Source organism: Lissotriton vulgaris, chromosome 1_2, assembly GCF_964263255.1.
Source record: "Lissotriton vulgaris chromosome 1_2, aLisVul1.2, whole genome shotgun sequence".
Taxonomy (NCBI): Eukaryota; Metazoa; Chordata; class Amphibia; order Caudata; family Salamandridae; genus Lissotriton; species Lissotriton vulgaris.
In genome coordinates this window covers 344704269-344724876 of record NC_141686.1, presented here as the reverse complement: position 1 = coordinate 344724876, position 20608 = coordinate 344704269, and the positions used below count along the sequence as shown (strand labels likewise).

Genomic DNA, 20608 nt, shown 5'->3' with positions numbered 1-20608 from the left:
TTATCCGGATGTGAAGCTTTTCCAGATCTGTATCTGGATCCTGCAGCTTTATTGCCCAGGCGGCTTAATTTTTTTCCAGATCATCGTGCATCCCTCCAATTAAATCCCGGTAAATAACTTTGATTCTGCCCCCCCCCCCTTTAATAAATATTCCAAAATAAGGCAGCGATTGCCCGGGGAGATGCGGGGTCTAATAACTTTAAATATTTGCAAAATCTGGGCATATTTGAAACCTTGGCTATTGGATACCCCGTACTTCCGTTGGATGGCATCAAAGCTCATAATACTGCCTTCCTTCATTATATCCCCTACTGTCCGGATGCCCTGCTGTTCCCAAGATTTCCATGCTCCATCCAGGCTCAAGTTCGGAAAGTAACCCGACTTCCACAGTGGCGTATGCATATTAATCTTTAGGACTTGCAGTACTTTCTGAAGTGTCTTCCACAACTCCCAAGCACTTGTAGATATCTCGTAGCGCATTTTCTTAAAATATCTATGGTCGGTTTATCTTAGCAAAGCCCCCACTGCCTCCTTTCCCAATAATAGCTCATAAATTGAAGGGATATCATGAGTCACAAATGCCGGGTCTTGGGTATATACCTTGTTTAATGATGGATCAAATAGAATTGACATCTGTGTTAACAGACAGGCCCAATGGTAATACCTTAAGTTAGGGACTCCTAAGCCGCCACGTTCCTGTGGGAGGGTCATGTATTTTAATGACCGCCTGATCTTCCCATATTGCCACAAAAAGCTATTAAAAATAGACTCCATTTTTTTAATCATCCCCTCCTCTATTAAGAAGGGGATGGAGCGAAACAGATAGAGGATTTTAGGCAACAGGGTCATTTTCAAGACATTTGACCTACCTATAAGAGATAAATGCAGAGTGTCCAGTCTTTTCAGATCGTGCTCCATGGTGGAATCACAGGGGAAGCAAGATGGCGCCTGCGTAGAGCGGAGTCGCAAAGCAGCAGCAGCGGGATGGGTGCAGTTAATGTCTAAACCCCAGCACTGGCGCTAGCTCGATATTGCTATATCGAGTAATAGAGATTACAAAAGTAAAATGCCGTGGATTACCGGCTGGATAGATGGGACGGCAAGTTTCGGTGCAGCACGCTCGGCAGGTATCGGGCTGCTGCGGGTGCTGGCTGGCGTCCTCGCCTTGTGGATCCGGCATCGCATCGGCGCTGTGGGCATGGTGGCGGAGTAAGTCGAGCCAGGGGAAACGCCAGGAGAGACGTATGGAGCAACGCAGGACAGCGGAGCCCTGGGAGAATGGCCCCAAGGCGGCGGCAGGAGTATCGGCAAAAGCCGCAATGGCCAGGAGGAAAACCCAATCAGCCCAACCAGCGGAGCAGTCAGAGCTAGAACCGAGAGGAGATGAATCCCCAGGCAAGTTGTATACACCCCCGGGAGAGCTACAAAAAAAGGGGAAACACGCTGCAGTAAGAACACGGCAAGCGACTGCTTGCATCCCTGAGATGTTCTCCCGAAGTGGCGTGGGGCAGAACTCCAAGGATGGGAGCATTGAGGAGAAAGCCACCCCTGCATCCGCGCCACAGAAGGTCATGGCTTCAGGTATGGATGCAGCGCGTACCCCCCTGCCAGAGGATACAGCTGATACAGCTGATCAGAATGTGGGCTTGACAGGAATTAATAGTGGTGGGCGAAACTGGGCAAAAGCTTACAGGGACTGATGGGCTAACCCTAGATAACAATGCTGATGCCGATGTGGTACAGGGCAGCCAATCAGGGCAAGGATGCGTTGCTGGTGTGACTGGGGAAGAAGGGGCGGAAGGTCTATGTCCTCCCCTGGCCCTAATGGACGGCAAGGAGAAGGAGAAGGAAAGAAGCGAATGTTTCTATTCTGTCTCAGAAGAGGCAGAATGGTCGGATGGTGACCGGAGTTCATCTCAGGGGGGGAGTAACTTTGAGTCCGATAGTGATATCGAGCAGAACCCCCCTAGCACAGCTAAAAGACAAACCCCTAGATGCATCAACGTTGTCATTTGCGATTCCTTATTTGCGAAAAATAAGGAATCGCAAATAAGGAATCGCAAATGGCAATGTATCATTTATTTCGCAATTTTATTGAGATTCGGTAAAAATCGCAATTTTTACCGAATCGCAATAAAATTGCGAGTTTCAAATAGCGAATTCGCAATTCCCATTCATTCCTATGGGCTGAAATGCCCATAGGAATGAATGGGAATTGCGAATTTGCAATTTGAAAATCGGAATTCATCAAAGCATTTCAAGGGTGGAGAGGGGGGTCCAAAGGACCCCCCCCTGCACCCATGAAATGCACTTTTACATGTAAGTTACATATACACATGTCCTAAGGACATGTGTGTCTGTAATTTAACAGTTTAAAAAATGCATTTTTGTGCTTTTTTAAACAATTGTGCAAATTACCACGAGGTTAAAACTCGTGGTAATTTGCACTTGCAATTTTCAAATTCGCTAATTTTTTTACAATGATGCATTCCATTTAAGGAATCGCACAATTGCGATTCCTTAAATGCAATCGCATTTAAGAAATTCGCAAAATTAGCGAATTTTACCAAAAAGTAATGATGCATACCAAAAAGCATTTTTGGAGTCGCAAACGGCCGATTTTAAGGAATCGCACCGTTTGCGACTCCAAAAATGCTTGATGCATCTGGGCAAAAGTGCTTAAGGGAATGCCCTGGAACAGCCCGTGCGGGATTTAATATGGGAATACTCATCAGCCATGCCACTGCAGGGGAGCCCGAATGCAGAGGCCCCATCAACCCATCCTCCGCTCCGAGATGTTATTTACCAGACCATCCTTGCATGGCAAAAGTCTGGCCTAGCAACGACTAGGTGAAATGCAGCTCTTTGTAGAATTATTTTGATATTGGGCACTATATTATTCACTGCCCACTGCTAATCTCTTCCCATAATGCTTTGCAGGGCCTTTGGTTGGGATTGTATTTTTGCCCATAACTGTGCTTGGGGTGGTCCTAAGAGGATGGGACCACCACCGAATCGTTCAGCAAGATGTGCTGTTTTCAAGGCATCTGCTTGGTTCTCCCCCTAGGTTAGGAGGGACCCCAAAATCATCACCTCTCTCATTGCCCGATATTTTTTATTTTCAAAGTTCATTTTTGTCAATTGGTTATATGTTTTTTAAGCGTGTAAAGTGGCTTTATCAAAGCATTTGTTTGTGCGGTTTAGTAGCTGACTTCGCTACGTGGAGCAACTGATTTTTTGCATGAATTCCGTGTTTTTAATGGAATGCGTAGTTAACAAATCTCCACAAACTCCAGTAGCGGAGCAGAGTTCATTGCCCAGGGTTAGTTATGTGCTCGTGACATCTCTTCTGCCTCCATCAACCGACTGTTAGACATGGAACACTGAAATGTGAGAAAACAATCCATGGACTAATGAGTTATGTGAACTTTCAGACTCATTATCCACTTAGAGGCCAATATTCCCGTGACCCCCTCACTCACTGCCCAGGTCATTTATGTAGTCAGCTTTCCATCTCGTCCCAAATCACAGGAGAACATCCTGGGTGTGAGCAGTGAACTCTATATGTGTGCTAAATAATGCATGTATGCATGAATGTATGCATATATGTATGTGTGTATGTATATATGTATATGTGTATATGTATGTATGTGTGTATATATGTATGTGTGTATGTATATATTAAGCATGAGCAGTAATTCCGTTCCGGATTATGCAGATTTTTGTTAAATCCACTCGATTTTTGTCTAAAAAATATGTTTCGCGTAGCAGAATCAGTTATTAAACTGCATCCACAAATGCTTTGATAAACTAACTTTTTTTTTGTAAAAATATACTTTATTTAAAATTATTTGTCAGGTTTACATTTTAAGAAGTCCCTTATATTTGGGTGCTGTATATTTAACCATTCTCAAAGAACAGCACGCAGGCTATCTTTGGTGGTTTTCCATCAAGATTTCTCATTTTACCCATCCAGACCAACTCCTGATTTTCCAGGTTTCCTTTGCCCACTCTTGTCCAAATCTATGGGTGTCTATGCACATGTAGGAGAACATTTTATTGAAAACAAGTTTTTGGCATTCTTTTTCCGTGATTGCTTGGTGTTTGTACAAGGAAAGGTTCCTGTTTTCCCATATCGCCGCTTTCACGCAGTTTATTATTCTCCATAGTGTCCTTTCTTTATTTGCATTGCAATTCATGCCCAACCCATATAGAACCAGTTCATAGGACAGGGATGAATGTCCTGTTAATTCTTTAATGAGCTGTCCCATTGCCTTCCACATGCTTTGTGCTCCGCCGCGGTTCCAAATGAAGTGCATCAGGGATTCATCTGCTGCACAGCCTATTGTTGGGCATCTTGCTGTTTATGCCAGTTTCCTTGCATGTTGGAATTGCTTCACTGGTAGGCATTTGGATACCATCATCCATGCCAAGTCTTTCTGGGAGTTTGTCAAGTCTTTGTGGTTCACCATCTCCCAAACCTTCCCTGATTGCTTCTCTGATAAGTTGTTTACCATTGTCACTGAGTCCGTTTCTTTCAGTTCTTTGCTTAAGGCCATCTGGGGTGTGATGTCCTTCGCTTGAATTTGTCTCTCTTCCAGCTTCTTGAAGAAAAGTTTGATGCCTTTGTACGCAGGGGGTGGTTCTAGTAAAGAAGGCTTTGTATTGTCCAGTTTACATATGCCGACTCTTGATAAGATGAAGCTTGTAGCAAACAGTGTGTAGGCAGCCACATGTGAGTCTTTCTTTGCATTCCCCAGTACGTTTTTAACAAAATGTGACATCAGGAAGTCATGGAGGTGTGGCAGGTCTTTCCCTCCTTTTGTGGGTAGTTTGAAAACGGTGTCTCTTTTTAGTTTTTCAATTTTTGACCCCTAAAAGAAGTTTGCAAAACGTCTTTGTGTCACTTTTGTCCACCTGTATGATGGAGGGAAATCATGGCAATAAACACCAGGATTGGTAGACATATTGCTTTCAGCACCAAGACTTTCCATTCCAGAGAAAGTTTTCTTGTCGTCCAGAGCGCCATTTTCTGCTTGAGCTTTGTCTAGATCTTCTCTCAGTTTATTTCTCCCTTCATGTCCTGTGAAAAAAGAATCCCCAGTATTTTTACTGGGTCTTTGGAAGGTTTCACTGGGAGCTGAGACAGTTTGTCCCATTGTCCCACCGTCATGCGGTGCATTTTCTCCACATTCACCTGTAGCCCAGCTGCTAGGGAAAAGAGTTGGGTTATAAGGAAAGTTATGGATCTAGCGTCAGTGCAAGCAATGGTGACATCGTCCATGTATGCTACACATTTGAAATGTTTGCCTTGGCTGCCCGGTACCAGAGGGCCAGTTATGCACTTGTCCTTCCTGATGGCACATAGGAGAGGTTCAATTGCACATACAAAGAGTGCTGGTGATAAGGGGCATCCCTGTCTGACCTAAAGTACCGGGTGTTTAAGAACCCAGCGGTGCCAGGGAGAACACCCAAAGACTTCGAGTCCTTCCTGTTTCAGACTACAGAAACACAGAGTCTTCTTGGTGAAGTCAAAGATCGTATTTATTGGCTGCAGCCAGTAACAGGTATCCTAGAAGTGCAACAGCATGTATGTTCTCAGGAGACTGCTCAAAATTACAAAGCCAGAATTCTCCTTATATACAAAATACTATGCTTCAGGCAAACATTCCTTATTTTAAAGTAGACCATTCACATATTTTCACTACAAAGAAAAAGCAGAGTCATGATGACAAGCCCATATTTCAGTTTGTCCAGCCCACAATCAATTACCCGGCAAGGCCCAGAACTTTCATCACTGGGCATCTCTCATATTGTCCTTTTTAAAAATGGGCACAATGACTCTCTCAGTCCAGGTGGGCGGGATTATCCCCATTGCTGCAGCATTATATACCTGGGTCAATAAAGGGGCCCACAGTGGGACGTCCACAGGGACCCCAACAGGACCTGAGGTCTTCCTGCTAGTACTCTCAAATAAGAAATCCATCAATTTGTTGTTTCAGTCATATTTTAAACATTACACATCAAAATAACACTATACAATAACATCAATCTGTGGCTGCATTTGTATTCACATGCTCACATGCACATTCATCATCAACATATTTAAAAATATAAACATTTCAACTACTTCTAAATGTTAATCACATGTGTTTGAGTCTAAACTGTAAACTAAGTCAGTAGCAGCTGATCCCTCCTCCCCACACTCAAGAGAGGATAACCCTCGAACCGTGCGCCTCATAGACCATGGAATGACTTCTGGACCTCAGGTCGAGGACAGTAATTCAAGGGTTCAGATCCCACTTGGAGGTAAAGTATAGTGGCATCTGCCTTTCAGCCGTCCCTCCATGTCGAAATATTGGAACACATATGGAACTCCCAACTTTGAATCACCCACATTGACCACTTTCAACTTTATATTGGGATAAACCCAATGTCTATGCAGCACCTTAGCTTAGTATTGTGCAACGCTTGTACACAGTCTTGCAGGTGATAACCCTAGTTACATTATATCGACGTTTACAATTGACAAAGAAACAAGTCATACAATATACAAAACAGGGAACAGAGTTTGCATTATCCTCACCTTAAAGTAGGCAACTTGGGGTCCTACCTGTCCAAGTGAATAGACCGAACCTTAGAGAAAACGATGTCTGCTCACCTCATCAAAGATGCGCAATAATCCATGCAGCGGGTAACAGCAGTATTCCAACAGCAGCAGTCGTTTGACGATAAATGGGACTCCTGTCCGGCTCGCCAACTGTTGCGGGGAAACTGTAATAATAAAAATAGGACTCCTCTCGGTGAGTTAAAACAGGTTTACTGTGGTGGCAGGGAGAGTAGCTATCCCCACACAGGTAAACAGTGGATTTTGAGTGGCTGTTTGCAATGAGGCACTTAAACAGTCACGCAAACAATGTGATTTCACAAATTGTTGTTTTTACAAATACATCACATCACCTTTGTCTAAAAACTTCTGAACTTATCTCTACACATTTGTATTGAAATTTAATTTACCAAGAACACATAATACAGGTTCGTTGTGCTGTTACCATGAACTCCTTTGGGCTTGCAAATATGAGTTTTCCTTGAATTAAGACCTTGTTGATCACGCACTCTATTTCGGAGTGAGCTCTTCACCTGTCTTGCATCATTGTGGAGCTTAGGCCTGCATTGCTTTTCACCAACGTATGACTCTGTAACTCTCTCTACTGATGTCTGCGTTAGTGCAACTTCTTCACATTTAATTTCCTCTCTCACATACATTAGACCGTAATTACAGGTGATTTTCTACGGCTTATAATAGGTGTGCACCGGTAGGTGATGACTGAACCCCAGTCCGCGTCCCAAGTTAAAGAACTGAAACTGAAATAGACATGTATCTGCTTTGGGAGCTCTTGTGGAATGTTAGTAATCCTGCACTTATTGTAGGGTTCATAATTGTAGCGAAGTACTTCCTGTGATTTGATCTGGGTCAAAGGTCATGTGATATCATTTTCATTGGAGACACCGGGGTCATATATCATATGATGTCACATTCTGTGAAGTTACTGGGATCCCTTGCACTGTGCCTGTGTTTTGGTGAATTTGTGCCCTATTGCGCCTGACACCCAAGCCTTCTCTGGTAGGAGCTAATGGCCAAGGCCGAACCAGTGCGTCTTTACAAATAAAAGAGATGGTCTTCCAATATTTTGTCATTTCTGTTCAACTGTTTGCTTCACCAAGTTCTTCTTTCTCAGCAGGCATCTTGCAGAGACTGTCCAGGTTCAGACATGGCGTGAAGTGGCGTGTATTTTGAGATAGGGTTTGCCTACAATTCAAATGTTAGGAATGTTAGGAAGAGTGCATTTTATACCTCACAGCTCTGCAGAAGGGGGTTCTCTGAGATATCCATAAAGAGAGGCCGGACTCATCCACTGACACTAATGTGATTTGTTGCATTTTTAGGTCAGCACCAACGGACTCCTGTCTTTCTTGATACCAGTCTCCACATGGGCGCCGCCTCCATTTCCTCAGGCGGAAGGCACCGCTGTGGTGGCCGTCTACTGGGCAGATGTGAACATCGAAGTAGCAGGAGAGATTTACTACAGACAAAGTGCAGACCCAGTACTTTTACAAAATGCCACTTCAGACATCAGGACCTACTTCCCCGGCTATGACTTCAGCGCCACATGGATCTTCATCGCCACCTGGGACCGCGTGGCGTCTACAGACAATCCTAGCTTGGTCAGTAAACTTCATTTTAAATCAAGGCCTTTAATATTTTAAATCTGTGGTCTCAAATGGGTAGCTTGAGAGGTATTGGTAGCTGGCCAGAACCGTATAAGTAGCTCCCTGAAGTGCAGCCAAGCACAGTATTTAATTCAAAGGGACGGCCCTATCCACTTTGAAGAAGGTCTCTATGCAAGAAAGAGACAAGGGGCATATTTACATGAAATGGCACAGCACGGCGCCTCAAGTTATTGTGCTGCACTGAGCTGTGTCATTTCAAAAACATAGGGATGCTCCATATTTCGAGTAATTCGGCGCATCCCTTTACTCTCCCTTGCTCTGGTGCTAAACAGCAACCGCGCTCCAATGAAGGCACCCTGGTACCCTGGTGCAAGGGTGCTTGCTTTGCCGGGATGATTGTGTTTGTGTAGGAAGGGACGCCTTCTTGCAAAAAAATTAATTCATGACTTTTTCTCCTTCTGTGTGTGCTGGTTAGAGGAGGCAGACCCTGATGCAGACGTCAGACCCAGGACCCGGGTTCAATTCCGGACGCGGCAGGGTCTTGAGCCCAAATGTCCACGGACTCGATAATTCTCGCTTCGGTGCCTACTCGAATCACGGGTTCACACTCTGCAACTCTGGCATTAGCTTGCTTAATCTCCACTACGGCCCCCCGCGGCGGGATGCCTGGCCTCCACCTGGGGGATGCCCAGTACGGATTATCTCACAGGGAAAAAAGTCAGGACGGGTTCCCAAAGCAAACGCCGAGATGCCTCACGGTGATTCGAACACTATAAAAGAAGACATAACATTACTGACATAACATAACAAGGGGTGCATGCACCACCTTACCCAGGCTGCAGTAGCAGTCCTGTGGTGTCATTTTGGAAGGCTTCCCAGTGGTGGAATAAACATGCTGCAACCCCTGGTAGGCCTCTGGGGTACCTAACCCTTACACCCAGGGTGGTAAGAGAGAGGTGAGGTTTTGTGTAGACTACAGGGGTCTCAATTCAGTCACTAGGACTGATGCCCATCCAATCCCAAGAGCAGATGAGCTCATAGATACTTTGGCCTCATCCAAGTTTCTGAGCACATTTGATCTTACATCTGGCTACTGGCAGATCAGATTAGCTGAAGATGCAAAGCCCAAAGTCAGCATTTTCTACCCCTAGTGGGCACTATTAATTGGTGGTAATGCCTTTTGGTTTGAAAAATGCACCAGGTGGACCCCAGGGCTATCTGAGGGTTCAATAACTCCCAAATCCAACATCTTCTGGACTTCAGTCCTGATACAGTCCCTGACATGGTCAGGTTGCCTGTGAATCTTATTTGTAACAGGCAGACTGTCCCCAGTGTCCACTTCATGAGTGCACCAGGTAGTCTGACTTGGAGTCAGTGAGAACATGTTCCTATACTGATTGAGCACCTGTCTACAATCAGCTTGTTGCTGGGCAGTGAGACTGCCTGCCAAGGCAGCACCATCAACTGACCCATCATCAGGGTTCTGTGAGAACAGGTCAGGGAGTGGATCACTCTCTTCCTCCTGTCCCTCATCAGTAGCCATGAGCAAGCCCATGTCTGCCCTGTCAGCACGAGGTTTCAGTCTGTTGACATGAAGCATCCTATGGGGGCTCCTGGGAGTTCCAAGGTTGACCAGATAGGTAACCTCTCCCTTCTGTTCAACAATAGTGTGGGGTCCACTCCACTTGTCTTGGAGGGCTGCTGGGACCACAGGCTCCAACACCCACACTTTCTGTCCTGGCTGGTAAACAGTCAGTACAGCCTTTTGGTCATGCCAGACCATTTGCAATTCCTGGTTAGCCTCAAGGTTGTTAGTTGCCTTTTGTATTTATTCAGTCCTCCTGGAGCAGAGACCAAGCACATAGTCCACTATGTCCCGTTTAAGAGGTTTGAGAGGTAACTCCCATCCATTCTTCACCAGACACAATGGGCCTCTTACAGGATGCTCAAAGAGAAGTTTAAAAGGGCTGTGACCACCCCTCTTCTGAGGAACCTCCCTATATGCAAATAAAAGGCAGGGTAGTAGGATGTCCCATCTCTGCCTAAGCTTTTCTGGGAGACCCTTGATCATACCCTTTAAGGTTTTGTCGAAACTTTCAACTAAACCATTGCATTGTGGGTGATAGGGTGGGGTGAATTTTTAATTTACTCCACACTCCTTCCACATTGCAGTCAAGTAACTAGATATAAAGTTTGCATCTCTGTCTGAAACTACCTCCTTAGGGAAACCCACTCTTGAGAACACTCCCAAGAGGGCTCTTGCCACCACAGGAGCTGTGGTGGTCCTAAGTGGAATGGGTTCTGGGTACGTAGTGGCATGGTCCACCACCACTAGGATAAACCTGTTCCCAGATGCAGCCTGAAGATCCATGGGAGCAACTATATCAATCCCGACCCTTTCAAAGGGAACCCCACCACAGGTGGTGGTATCAGGAGGGCCTTTGTTGTACCACCTGCCTTACCACTGGCTTGAAAGGTGACACAGGAGCGACAAAACGCCTTGGTGTCTTCAAACATGTGGGGCCAATGAAAGTGAGGGACAATTCTGTCCCAAGTCTTGTTTTGGCCCAGGTGTCCTGCTAGGGGAATATCATGGGCTAGTGTCAATAGGAAACCCCTGAACTTCAAAGGTATAACCAACCTCCTGGCTGCACCAGGCTTGGGGTCTCTACACTGTGAGTACAGGAGTCCATCATCCCAATAAATCTTATGGGTGCCACTAGCATTCCCAGCAGCCTAAGCAACAGCCTGCTGTCTGAGGGGTTCAAGAGAAGTATACACATAACAATAGGGGAGAGAGAGAGAAGTGGATTCGTACTCCCTCGTCAGATTATCAAAAACAAGTGGACTCCACTAGTGTGTGAGAGTGGTCCCTACAATGGTGGGGCGCACTAAGTGTTTTTAAAATACCCCTCACACACCAAAAGGACACTTGGTGTCATGCTTCATCAAACACGCATCAACTCTGACAGCACGCAGTTGTTAGCAGAACACCCACCAACGCATGCGCTAACCAAAAACGCTCCTCCAATTTAAGCCCATAACTATGGCAGCAGACGCTGCGCATGCATTAATCCATAAACTCATCAAACGTGTGATTCCATGTGCAGAAGCACCAGCACAAATCCGCTAACGAACATCTAAATGAGCATGCGCAATCCTGCAGTCACTGAAAACTATCAAGGGAGCATGCGTACCCACACGGAAAACTGGTGCACCCATATTTGGGCACAAGGTTACCTTCCTTTCTCAATCATGCAATTAGAAATGTAAATTAAGACGAGTGTAATGGGTACTTAAATGTGCAGCCCGCTGGTAAGCTCAGTTCCAGTGGAGCTGCGTTGGGGGAAACAAGGCAGATACCGTTCTCCGAAATCGTGAGTAATAGACCAGAGAGAGAGGTAACACCAGCAGCAATCTGTAAGTAGTGGTGCCTAAGCCTCCCTCCCCCTTTTTTTTCCCAACAGGATGCATATTGGCTCGTTTGGCCCCTGTAACGTTTTAAGGCTCATGAAGTACAACAACATTGTGAACAAGTGTGTACTGGACATAAAAATGTTATTTATCTACATTATCCTCCCAATAGTGCAGAACCAAGTAGGTGATAACCATAGAAGCGTGTGTTTTATGTTATGTGTTGTGTATGTCAAGTCTATGTCCTTTTTTCCCAGGAGGCACTAGCACGATTAGAATTACATTTTCTGTCTAGATACGCCTGCCCAACCCCACCCTTTTTTTAGGTCACTGAACCAAGAGGGATACAATTACCAATGGAAATAATGAGTGAAATGTATTATTTCTTTCCATGTCATATGTTGCAGGTTTGCTATTTGCGACGGACCTCCTAATATGAAGTAAACTAGGTACAATATATCCTTATTTATCACTTTTCTGTAAATAACAGATTGTTTATAGCATACGTGAGTTAGGTGGGGATTTTGTGCAACCCCATCCTGAAGAAGGAGTTGTTACTCCGAAACATGTTGACGCACACATGAGGTAAATGTACCAGCTCGGGGACCCATTAAAACTTTTTTGAGCTACCCCATGAGCCAGGTACTTTTTAACCATCACTTAAAACACTTCAAACCCCACTACTCACTGATCACCACAACCCTACACACACCACACATAGCCTGTGTATAAGATCTCCTGCGTAGACCTTGGTAGTAGCACACCGCATCCCGTAGAGAGGTGCGAAGACCCCAATGAGACTCAAGAGACTGATCTTCACTCTGAGTCGGAGGAAGGCACTGCCTTAACCCTACTGCTCCTTTTCTTGAGAGGCACCTGGTCCATTATTCCAGAATACAGGGTCTACTCAGTTTTAGACATTTTGGCCTGTGACCTAGTCACAGCAAACATGTGCAGAGATTCCTAACATTTCTGCATGGGTCCTGAGCTCCACTTCAGCCCAGGCTGAAGTCTCTAATCATTGCCAAGCAAGCATTCAACAGGGAGGTCTGCACGTACCACAACTTTCTTGAGGCCAGTTACCCCTCCCCAGGAGAAATTCACAACTGCCAGGGCATGGTTGATTCTGACATTGCTACCATTGGACACTTGGTAAAGTTCACCAAGTATGATCTGCCCAGGGTCCACAAGGTCTTGTGTCACCATTGTGACCTTGTATCCCTGTATGCCGAAGCCTCTTTTCCATTAATTAAAGGCTGCTGTCCGTATTTGCCCAAGTTACTGGGACTCACAGAGGAGGACATATCCATGCCTCCATCACAGATCAGGACAGCCATAGTTGGAACTCTGACTAGGCCAGAGTCCATCTCAGAACCCAGGGTTAACCCTACTACACCACTTGGAGCTGAACTAAGGGGAACATTTGCCTTAGGCCCAATGGTGGCTTGAGTTGAGTTTTTGGACCTATTACAATCAGTAGTCCAATAGCTGTTATTTTTACAAACTTTACACCATGGTTTCTTTTGGCCTTTCTTTTTGGATGATTGGGAATCCCCACCATCGGAAGACTTTTGGGGCCTTGTGAAGACTTCTGGTGTTTACCCCACCCTTATTAGGATCTTGCTTCTTCTGGTCACCACCTTGGTTCTGTACCTTCTGCTTCACCCTGGTTCTGACCCATTTGTCTGCCTTCTTTCCCAATTATTAGGGAGAGGTCAGATCAGAATCTACCAGGTGCTGATACAACAGCTGATTCTGACAGTAATTAAGGATCTGCTCCCTCATAATTAAGTTGTACAATCCTGTATAATCACACACCTTACTGCCAAGTAACCAGCCCTCCAGAGTCTTAGTAGCACAATCAACAAAGTCAACCCCGTCCTGAGTCGGACCCTTTTCTATATCTCTGAACTTTATCCTGTATTGCTCAGTGGTTAGGCCAAACCCTTCAATCAGAGCACTCTTCAGGACTGTATAATCATCAGCATCATCTTCTCTTACAGTGAGGAGCTTGTCTCTTCCTTTGTCTGCAAAGGAGAGCCACAAGATAGCTGCCCACTGCTCCAGGGGGACCTTCTGAATTTTGCAGGTCCTCTCCAGTGCAGTTATCCATTGTGGATGTCATCCCCACCCTGGTAGGGAGGGACAATCTTCCTATGGTCATGAGATCTTTCTCTACCACTAGGAAAGTTGCTGCCACGATGGGACTCTAGTCCCATTTTTTCTAGCTTTTTCAAGCTCTAGGGACTCCCTTTCTAAGGCTCGCTGCTGTCTTCTAATTCTCAGCTGAGTTTCCTGATACTTGAGCTGCCTTTCTCTCTTCTCCAGGGAGGATTCCCTCCTATGAGTAGAGACAGAGGTCCCTATAGATACACCAGAATAGTCGGACTCCACAGGAGGGGACCTGGGCCTTCTTGGTGTACCTCCAACTCTTCCTGGGGGGACAGAGATAGGGCCGTCTTGCCTTCCTCCTCATCTCCAGTAGGAGCTGCGTGGTCCAGGTCAAGGTTGTTGTTACCTTCCTGGTCAGCATCAGAGTCTGAGTCCTGGTGGTTTGCACCTCCAGTCTCCTCCTCTGCTGCTGCCCCATCCCCCCTGCCTAACCCCTCAGGCTCTGAAGCCTTCTGAAGATCGTCTAACAGTGGGACCTCTCTGAGGCGTTGGGTGTTGGCACTCTTGCCTGTCTTCAATTCCCTCATAGTACACAGAGCCCTTAATTCTAGGAACGGGAATGTGTCCTATATGGATGCCTGTAACATACTGACATCTGGCAGGGACACACTGGTTCCTGGCCTTGAAGACATTACTAGTGAGGTGAGGTGTACGCACCTACCTACTTTAGTTGTTACCTACTAAACTCTCTTGAGTTGTAGAAAGGGTGTGTTAAGCTCTTGACACACAACTCTAAGTTAAGTAGAAATTACTGTATTTTAAGCTTGTATTATTTGTACCTCTGGTACCTTTAGTGATTTTCAATTGGTCAAACACTTGTGATTATCTGGTAAAACAATGGCAAGCTGGAATCCCACACGCTGCACACCAATGTGAGAAGTTGGCCTGGCATATGCTGTCCACTATTCTAGTGGGCACCTTGCATCAGTCCAAACGACCCTTATTGATGGTAGGGTAAAGACAACCTATATAGAATGCTATCCTAGTGGTAGCTGTGGAGAGAAGCCTTCAGGCTAAGTCTTGAAGGAATGTAAAGCAGCTTGTTTTACAAGTCTATAATCTTGTGAATGTCCAAATGAAAGGAGCACCACACCAGGTATATATATAAAATATATGTATTTATTCTAAACACATCCCACTAGTGTCTTTATGAGGCTAGAGGCAAAACTACATACGGTATCACAGTAAATTAGCACAATATACGTTGAGCCCTAGGGCCGTTCCAAACCATATATTACTAAAGTGGTTTAAGAACCACCAGTTGCATAGACACAAGGCCTAGAGCCTGTAGAACCGCTGGCGCCACCAGGGACCACCCAAGGTAGTGACACAGGTGACCCACAGGGGATGCGGGCAGTGTGTGAACACCGCCCTGAATCACCATTAACTTCTATGGGAAAAGTCGCGGTTGGAATTTTAAAGATAAAGGACACTTAGGAGAGGACTTGGAGCAAACCCCTTTAGACTTAGGGGGTTCTAGAGCCAACACCCACAGGAGCACCGGAGTACTCGAGTTACCTCACCCAGGGAAGCCGGGTGCATAGGTGTCTTTTGGTGTCGGGTTTCGTCATCGTTTTCAATAGCATTCAGCTGCAAAGTGCTGCTGGCATCCAAGTGGAAAGTGTCCGGTGTGATCCAAGCCTGGATCGAAGACGAGAAGAACCTGAAAGTAGAGGGGACGGAGTCTGGGTCACTTGCCAGTGACCAGGGACACGATAGTCGAATGCCCACCGATGTTGGGTGATTTCAGGTGAAGAAGATGAAGCTTGACTCTTCAGTCACGAGGACCAGGAGGTGCAGACGACAACCAGGATCTGGATTCGAGCTGGCCCACAAATGATGTTGAGTGCTACAGTGTCGGTGCCCAGATTGGACCCAACAAGCCTTGGCAACAGCAACCCATGCAGGAATCAAAGAAATGCTTTGGTGCAGATCAGCAAGGTCTTAGGGACTCACCACGCCGTGGAGAGTCAGGGCACATTTGGAGCAACCAGGGAAGGCCATGGAAAATCCAAGTTGCCTTTGATGGGACCCACCAGTCGACGGACCAGGGATCACAAAGGAGCATTGAGCGGAAATGCAAGAAGCGGGCTCACGGAACACTCGTGGAGTGTAGGCCCACAATATTCGGTGCAGATGGTGCTCGGGGTTTGGGCTACTAGTAACTCAAAGCACAACTTCAGGAGACGTTGAGAAGTTAATGGACTAGCAAATGTGCACGGTGTCCAGGAGTTCTGGTTCCACGTCACTCCCGAGGGCTGCGGGTCTCAGCTTTGCTGGGGACTCGGGTCGGCCTCTAAGAAGTCTGAACTCTACCTGTGTTGCAAATACTTTGGAGTCCGGCAGGAGCTTCAGAAATGCAGACCGGCAAGGTGCTTTGTTGGTGCCTGCTTGAGCAGGGGAGTCACTCCTTGACCCCAAGGGAGATTCTTCCATCCTCTAGTCTTTAGTAGAGCGTTGAGGTTCCAGGATTCAGTTTCAGAGTTTCGTCCAGGTGTAATCTAAAGTCCTGTTGCCAGGGGTCCCTTACTTATACTCAAGAAAGGGGTTGGACATACTCTGGGGACCCACCTATGGAGGATCTGGAAAGAGGGTTGGCTACACCCATTTCCTTTGTCCAGTTTTCCGCCAGAATAGGGGCTGGTAGCCCCTGCAATCTGTTTGAACTGGGCTATGCACAGGGACAGCAAATGTGCCCCCAGTGCAGACTTTCTGGCACTCTCAGAATGCACCCACCCTGCCCCAATACACTAAAGCCTGTCTGGGAGGTGGTCACGCCTACCTAGGACAGGAAACCTATTGTTCAGGCCTCCCCTGCCGGAGTTTTGTAAAGCAGCAGGAGGTCAAACGCGTGTCTGTGGCTGCAGCGTCTATTTTGTGATGCCAGGGCTCTTTTAAACTATTACCAGGCAGACCGGTGTGTACATGTCTCTCCCTCTAGAAGCGTAGAATTCTACCCGCACCGCCAGGACTGGTGGGAGGAGTTGGATTCCAAAGTGTTTGACACCAAACATGACATGTTTTGATGCAGCCATTCCAAAGTTAGCATTTACTGCGAGGTTATAATGCACTTAAGAGTATATGGTCTGGCTGCATCACAAAACAGCCTCAGAGAATAGACTCCAAACGCTGCAGAGAAGCCAAGCTCATGCATGGGCACCCTCTCACACAAAACCAAGCACTCTGCCTTCAGGATTCATAAGGCCTGCCATAGGAGTGAATTATAGGTTTATATTTGTCAGTGATTAATCTTAGATATAGGTAACCTATATCTTAGTAAGGGGTGCATGCACCACTGTACCCAGGCTGCGGTGCCAGTCCTGTGGTGTCATTTTGGAAGGCTTCCCAGGGGTGGCATAATACATGCTGCAGCCCCTGGTAGGCCTCTGGGGAACCTATGCCCTTAGGACCTAGTGTACCATATACTAAGGACTGGTAAGGGTAACCCAGTAACCAAACTGGAGTGTACCTATAGTACATGCAATCAATTTAGAGAGGAAGCAGCGAAGCTGGGATCTAAGATAGCAGGGCCCCAGGCAGACTAAAGTCAAAAAGCAGTGAAACACCAGCAAAAAGTGGGGGTAACCATAGTAAGCAGAGCCTACTCTTGTACCGTGGCCTTGTAAATATGGGACAGCACACAGCGCCACCGTAGCACCAAAAGTGAGGCTCTGGTGAGGCAGGGGCTTGTAAATATATATTGTATATCTTTTGAGAAACTGAAATGCTGATTTTTGTGAACAAAATGATTGAAAATACAAAACAAATTTTAAATCCCCTTTGAATGATAGTTCATATCGAGCTGCGCCCCATGTGGATGAACTGCTGCGACCTCCTCTCACTGTTCACGTGAAGGCATTGTATTATGATGGCGCTTTTCCTGCGTTCGCTGTTAGTAACTGTGGGCCCGATTCACAGAATGAACTTAAGACTCAATCCTAAACTTACTACTGTTTTGGTATTCACAGAATGCACATAATACTTTTGGCATTCACAGAATGAATTTACGACTTTTGGTATTCACAGAAGTTAGGATTTTGTCTTAAGTCTGTCTTAAGTCTGTCTTAAGTCTGATTTAAGACAAACTTAAGACAAAATCCTAACTTCTGTGAATACCAAAAGTAGTAAGTTCATTCTGTGAATGCCAAAAGTAGTAGTAAGTTTAGGATTGAGTCTTAAGTTCATTCTGTGAATCGGGCCCTCCATCATGTGCATTGGGATGCTTGGAGTTCAGCTAAAATATTGAATGTTGACTATCATCTAGTCAAAATGTTGTCTCCAGAATGTAGGCTGCCACAACATCATGAAGGTAAGTATAGTTATTGGTATGTTTTTATCTCCACGTCCATTTATCTTGTAGCCATATATCTCCAGCGCACGTAGATGTGGAATTTAAATAGTAAATATGTACTCACCTTTATATAGAGGTTTATGCTGTTGGATCAGTCAATATTCTGGATATGAAATGTTGGCGTCACTCTGAAATACCTCTGAGTGTCCGCTACCAGGAATTCTGTGAGGCGCGGCTACTACTGTGATTGGCTCTGGTGTGGTCACTACTTCAACAGTTGTCTACGTCATTAGTAGCTCAGGACTATTTTCTTTTTTTCTGTTTTTATTTTCCATTCTTTATTGAATTGTCAGTGGTTCACAGCTATAAACAGTTGCCAGTCGGCTAAATCAAAATCATTGACTCTATATCCTAGCTGATCTTTCCAGCAATCGTCAAATGCTTGTCCAATTCAAAACTTGTCTGCTCAACTTTGTTTAGCTTCTTTACGCTCTTTGGGGCAGATTTACAATAACTGGCGCATCCCTGCATGTCAGCAGGGATGCGGCAGTTATAGTGCGCCATGCCTCCGCCACCATGGTGCGCAGCATTTACAATGCGGCGCACAATGGGGCAAAAACGGCACAGATTCGTCACGCCAAAGGCACCGATGCGTCATGCCAAAGGCGGCGCATTGCTGGAGGTGCGTTGTAAGCACGTCGCAGCTCCAGCAATGCTCTGGGGGCCCTATTCTTACAATGCTGCGTCAATCCTTACGCCTGCTTCAAGCAGGTGCAGAGTTTTAACGCAGCCACTTTTAGGAGGCGTTCCTACGCCGGAACGCCCCCCCCCTGCGCAGGAACGCCTCATTCTGGCGCAGGGCTTTACAACGTGACGCATCTCCCAGATGCGTCACGTTGTAAATACCTTGCAGCATGGCCCATCTTTTGCGCCACCGCTGCGTCACAAAAGTGACACAGCGGTGGCGTAAAAGTGGTGCGGGGGGCTTGTAAATCTGCCCCTTTGTGAGTAAGGGTATTCCTCCTTTGCTGGAAAGCATATTTATTGGAGCGGGTGAATGTGTCCAATTGGGCATTTAGTCAGTTAAGTCTGTAAATGACCTTTCATAAGTGGCTATTTATGCATTTCCTCTACCCATGCGTGTATGTCTCGGCTATGCGGTGCATGCGGGGTTCTTCAAATTCGGAGTATACAAAGTTTAGCCATTACTAGAGCAGTCAAGAGCCATCTTGTAATTTGGGGCCAGATGTACAACCCTTACAATTTGCGAGTTGCAAATTGCGATGTTTTGCGACTCGCAATATGTGAATCGCAAAGTGTAATTTACAACGGTGTATCAGACACTGTTTGCAAATCCTAATGAGGTCATCAATTGCATGCCTCATTAATATTCATGAGGCAGGTTCAATTTGCGAACCCTTTGGGAATGGCTTGCACTCACAGGGATGGTGTCCTGCTGGGGTCAGCAGACCACCATGTCTGTGACTGCTTTTCAAATAAAGCAGATTTATCATTATATGCCTCCCCCTTTCCTTAAAGGAAAACGGGATGCATTTAAAAAAGAAAAATTAAACTGTTCTGTTTCTTTTTTAAGAATAGGCAGTGGTCCCTGGGACTTCTGCCTGTGCTTAAAAAATATTTTCACATCCATTCACGAAGGGGAAGGGATCTCCTGCGGACCCCGTCCCATTTGCGAATGGCTTACCACCTACTTGAAGTAGGCGGTAAACTGTGACTGTTTTGCGACCACAATTGCGGTCCCAAAACAATTGTTCTTGAAGTGCGAGTCGCTATTAGAAAGGGACACCCTTGTCATGCCCCTTCCTAACAGCGAGTCGCAAACCATATTTTGCGAGTCGGTAATAGGTTACCAACTTGCAAAATAGAGTTTGTACATGGGGCAGAGTAATTTTGAGGTCGAAACTGGCCGATTTCCCATTTGAGACCGCAAACAACAGTTGTACATCTGGCCCTTGGTGCGTGACATCCAGGAAATCTGCTGTATCCTGCTGAAGTGCTGCCCAACTTGTGAGCGGGCCAAATGGTCCCAGGGTGCTTTTCATGTACCATCAGGCCACTTCCCAGTAGTGTGCTATTGATGGGCATTCCCAAAGAATAGATGCGATGTCACACCCCAGAAGATTCAACTCCAGCACTTTACACCTGGTAGTAAGGTAAGCGAGGTGCGTTGCCACGCTGCCTTTTTGCCAAAATGCCATAAATGAGGCCACTAATAGCCAGTAGCTAATGGCGAGACCGGCCTGGTCCAAAATGTTATGATGCTTCAAGCAGTGGCTGGAGGAGACTAAGCCAACAAGACCAGTGGCTGAAAGGGGTTGACCCAAAGCCAATCTTTGTATGTTTTTACGGTGTTGATGGCAGGACGTTCAGCAGACAAACTAAAGCTGTGTATAGCCAGACCTACAAACCACGGGCCTGATCCACTAGGGTAAACTGAAATGAAAGTCTAACTTTACGACTTTCGGTATTCACAAAGGG

At 46.0% G+C, this 20608-nt stretch overlaps 1 protein-coding gene across 1 annotated transcript in view; it reads left to right on the top strand.

The window, feature by feature from the left end:
- Window positions 1-20608, top strand: part of LOC147736736 (alpha-tectorin-like) — a 233513-nt gene that overhangs the window by 3355 nt on the left and 209550 nt on the right. Inside the window, exon 3 of the mRNA XM_086952686.1 lies at window positions 7948-8226. Coding sequence (XP_086808812.1) covers window positions 7948-8226 — 279 coding nt within the window. The remainder of the gene's footprint in view (window positions 1-7947; window positions 8227-20608) is intronic.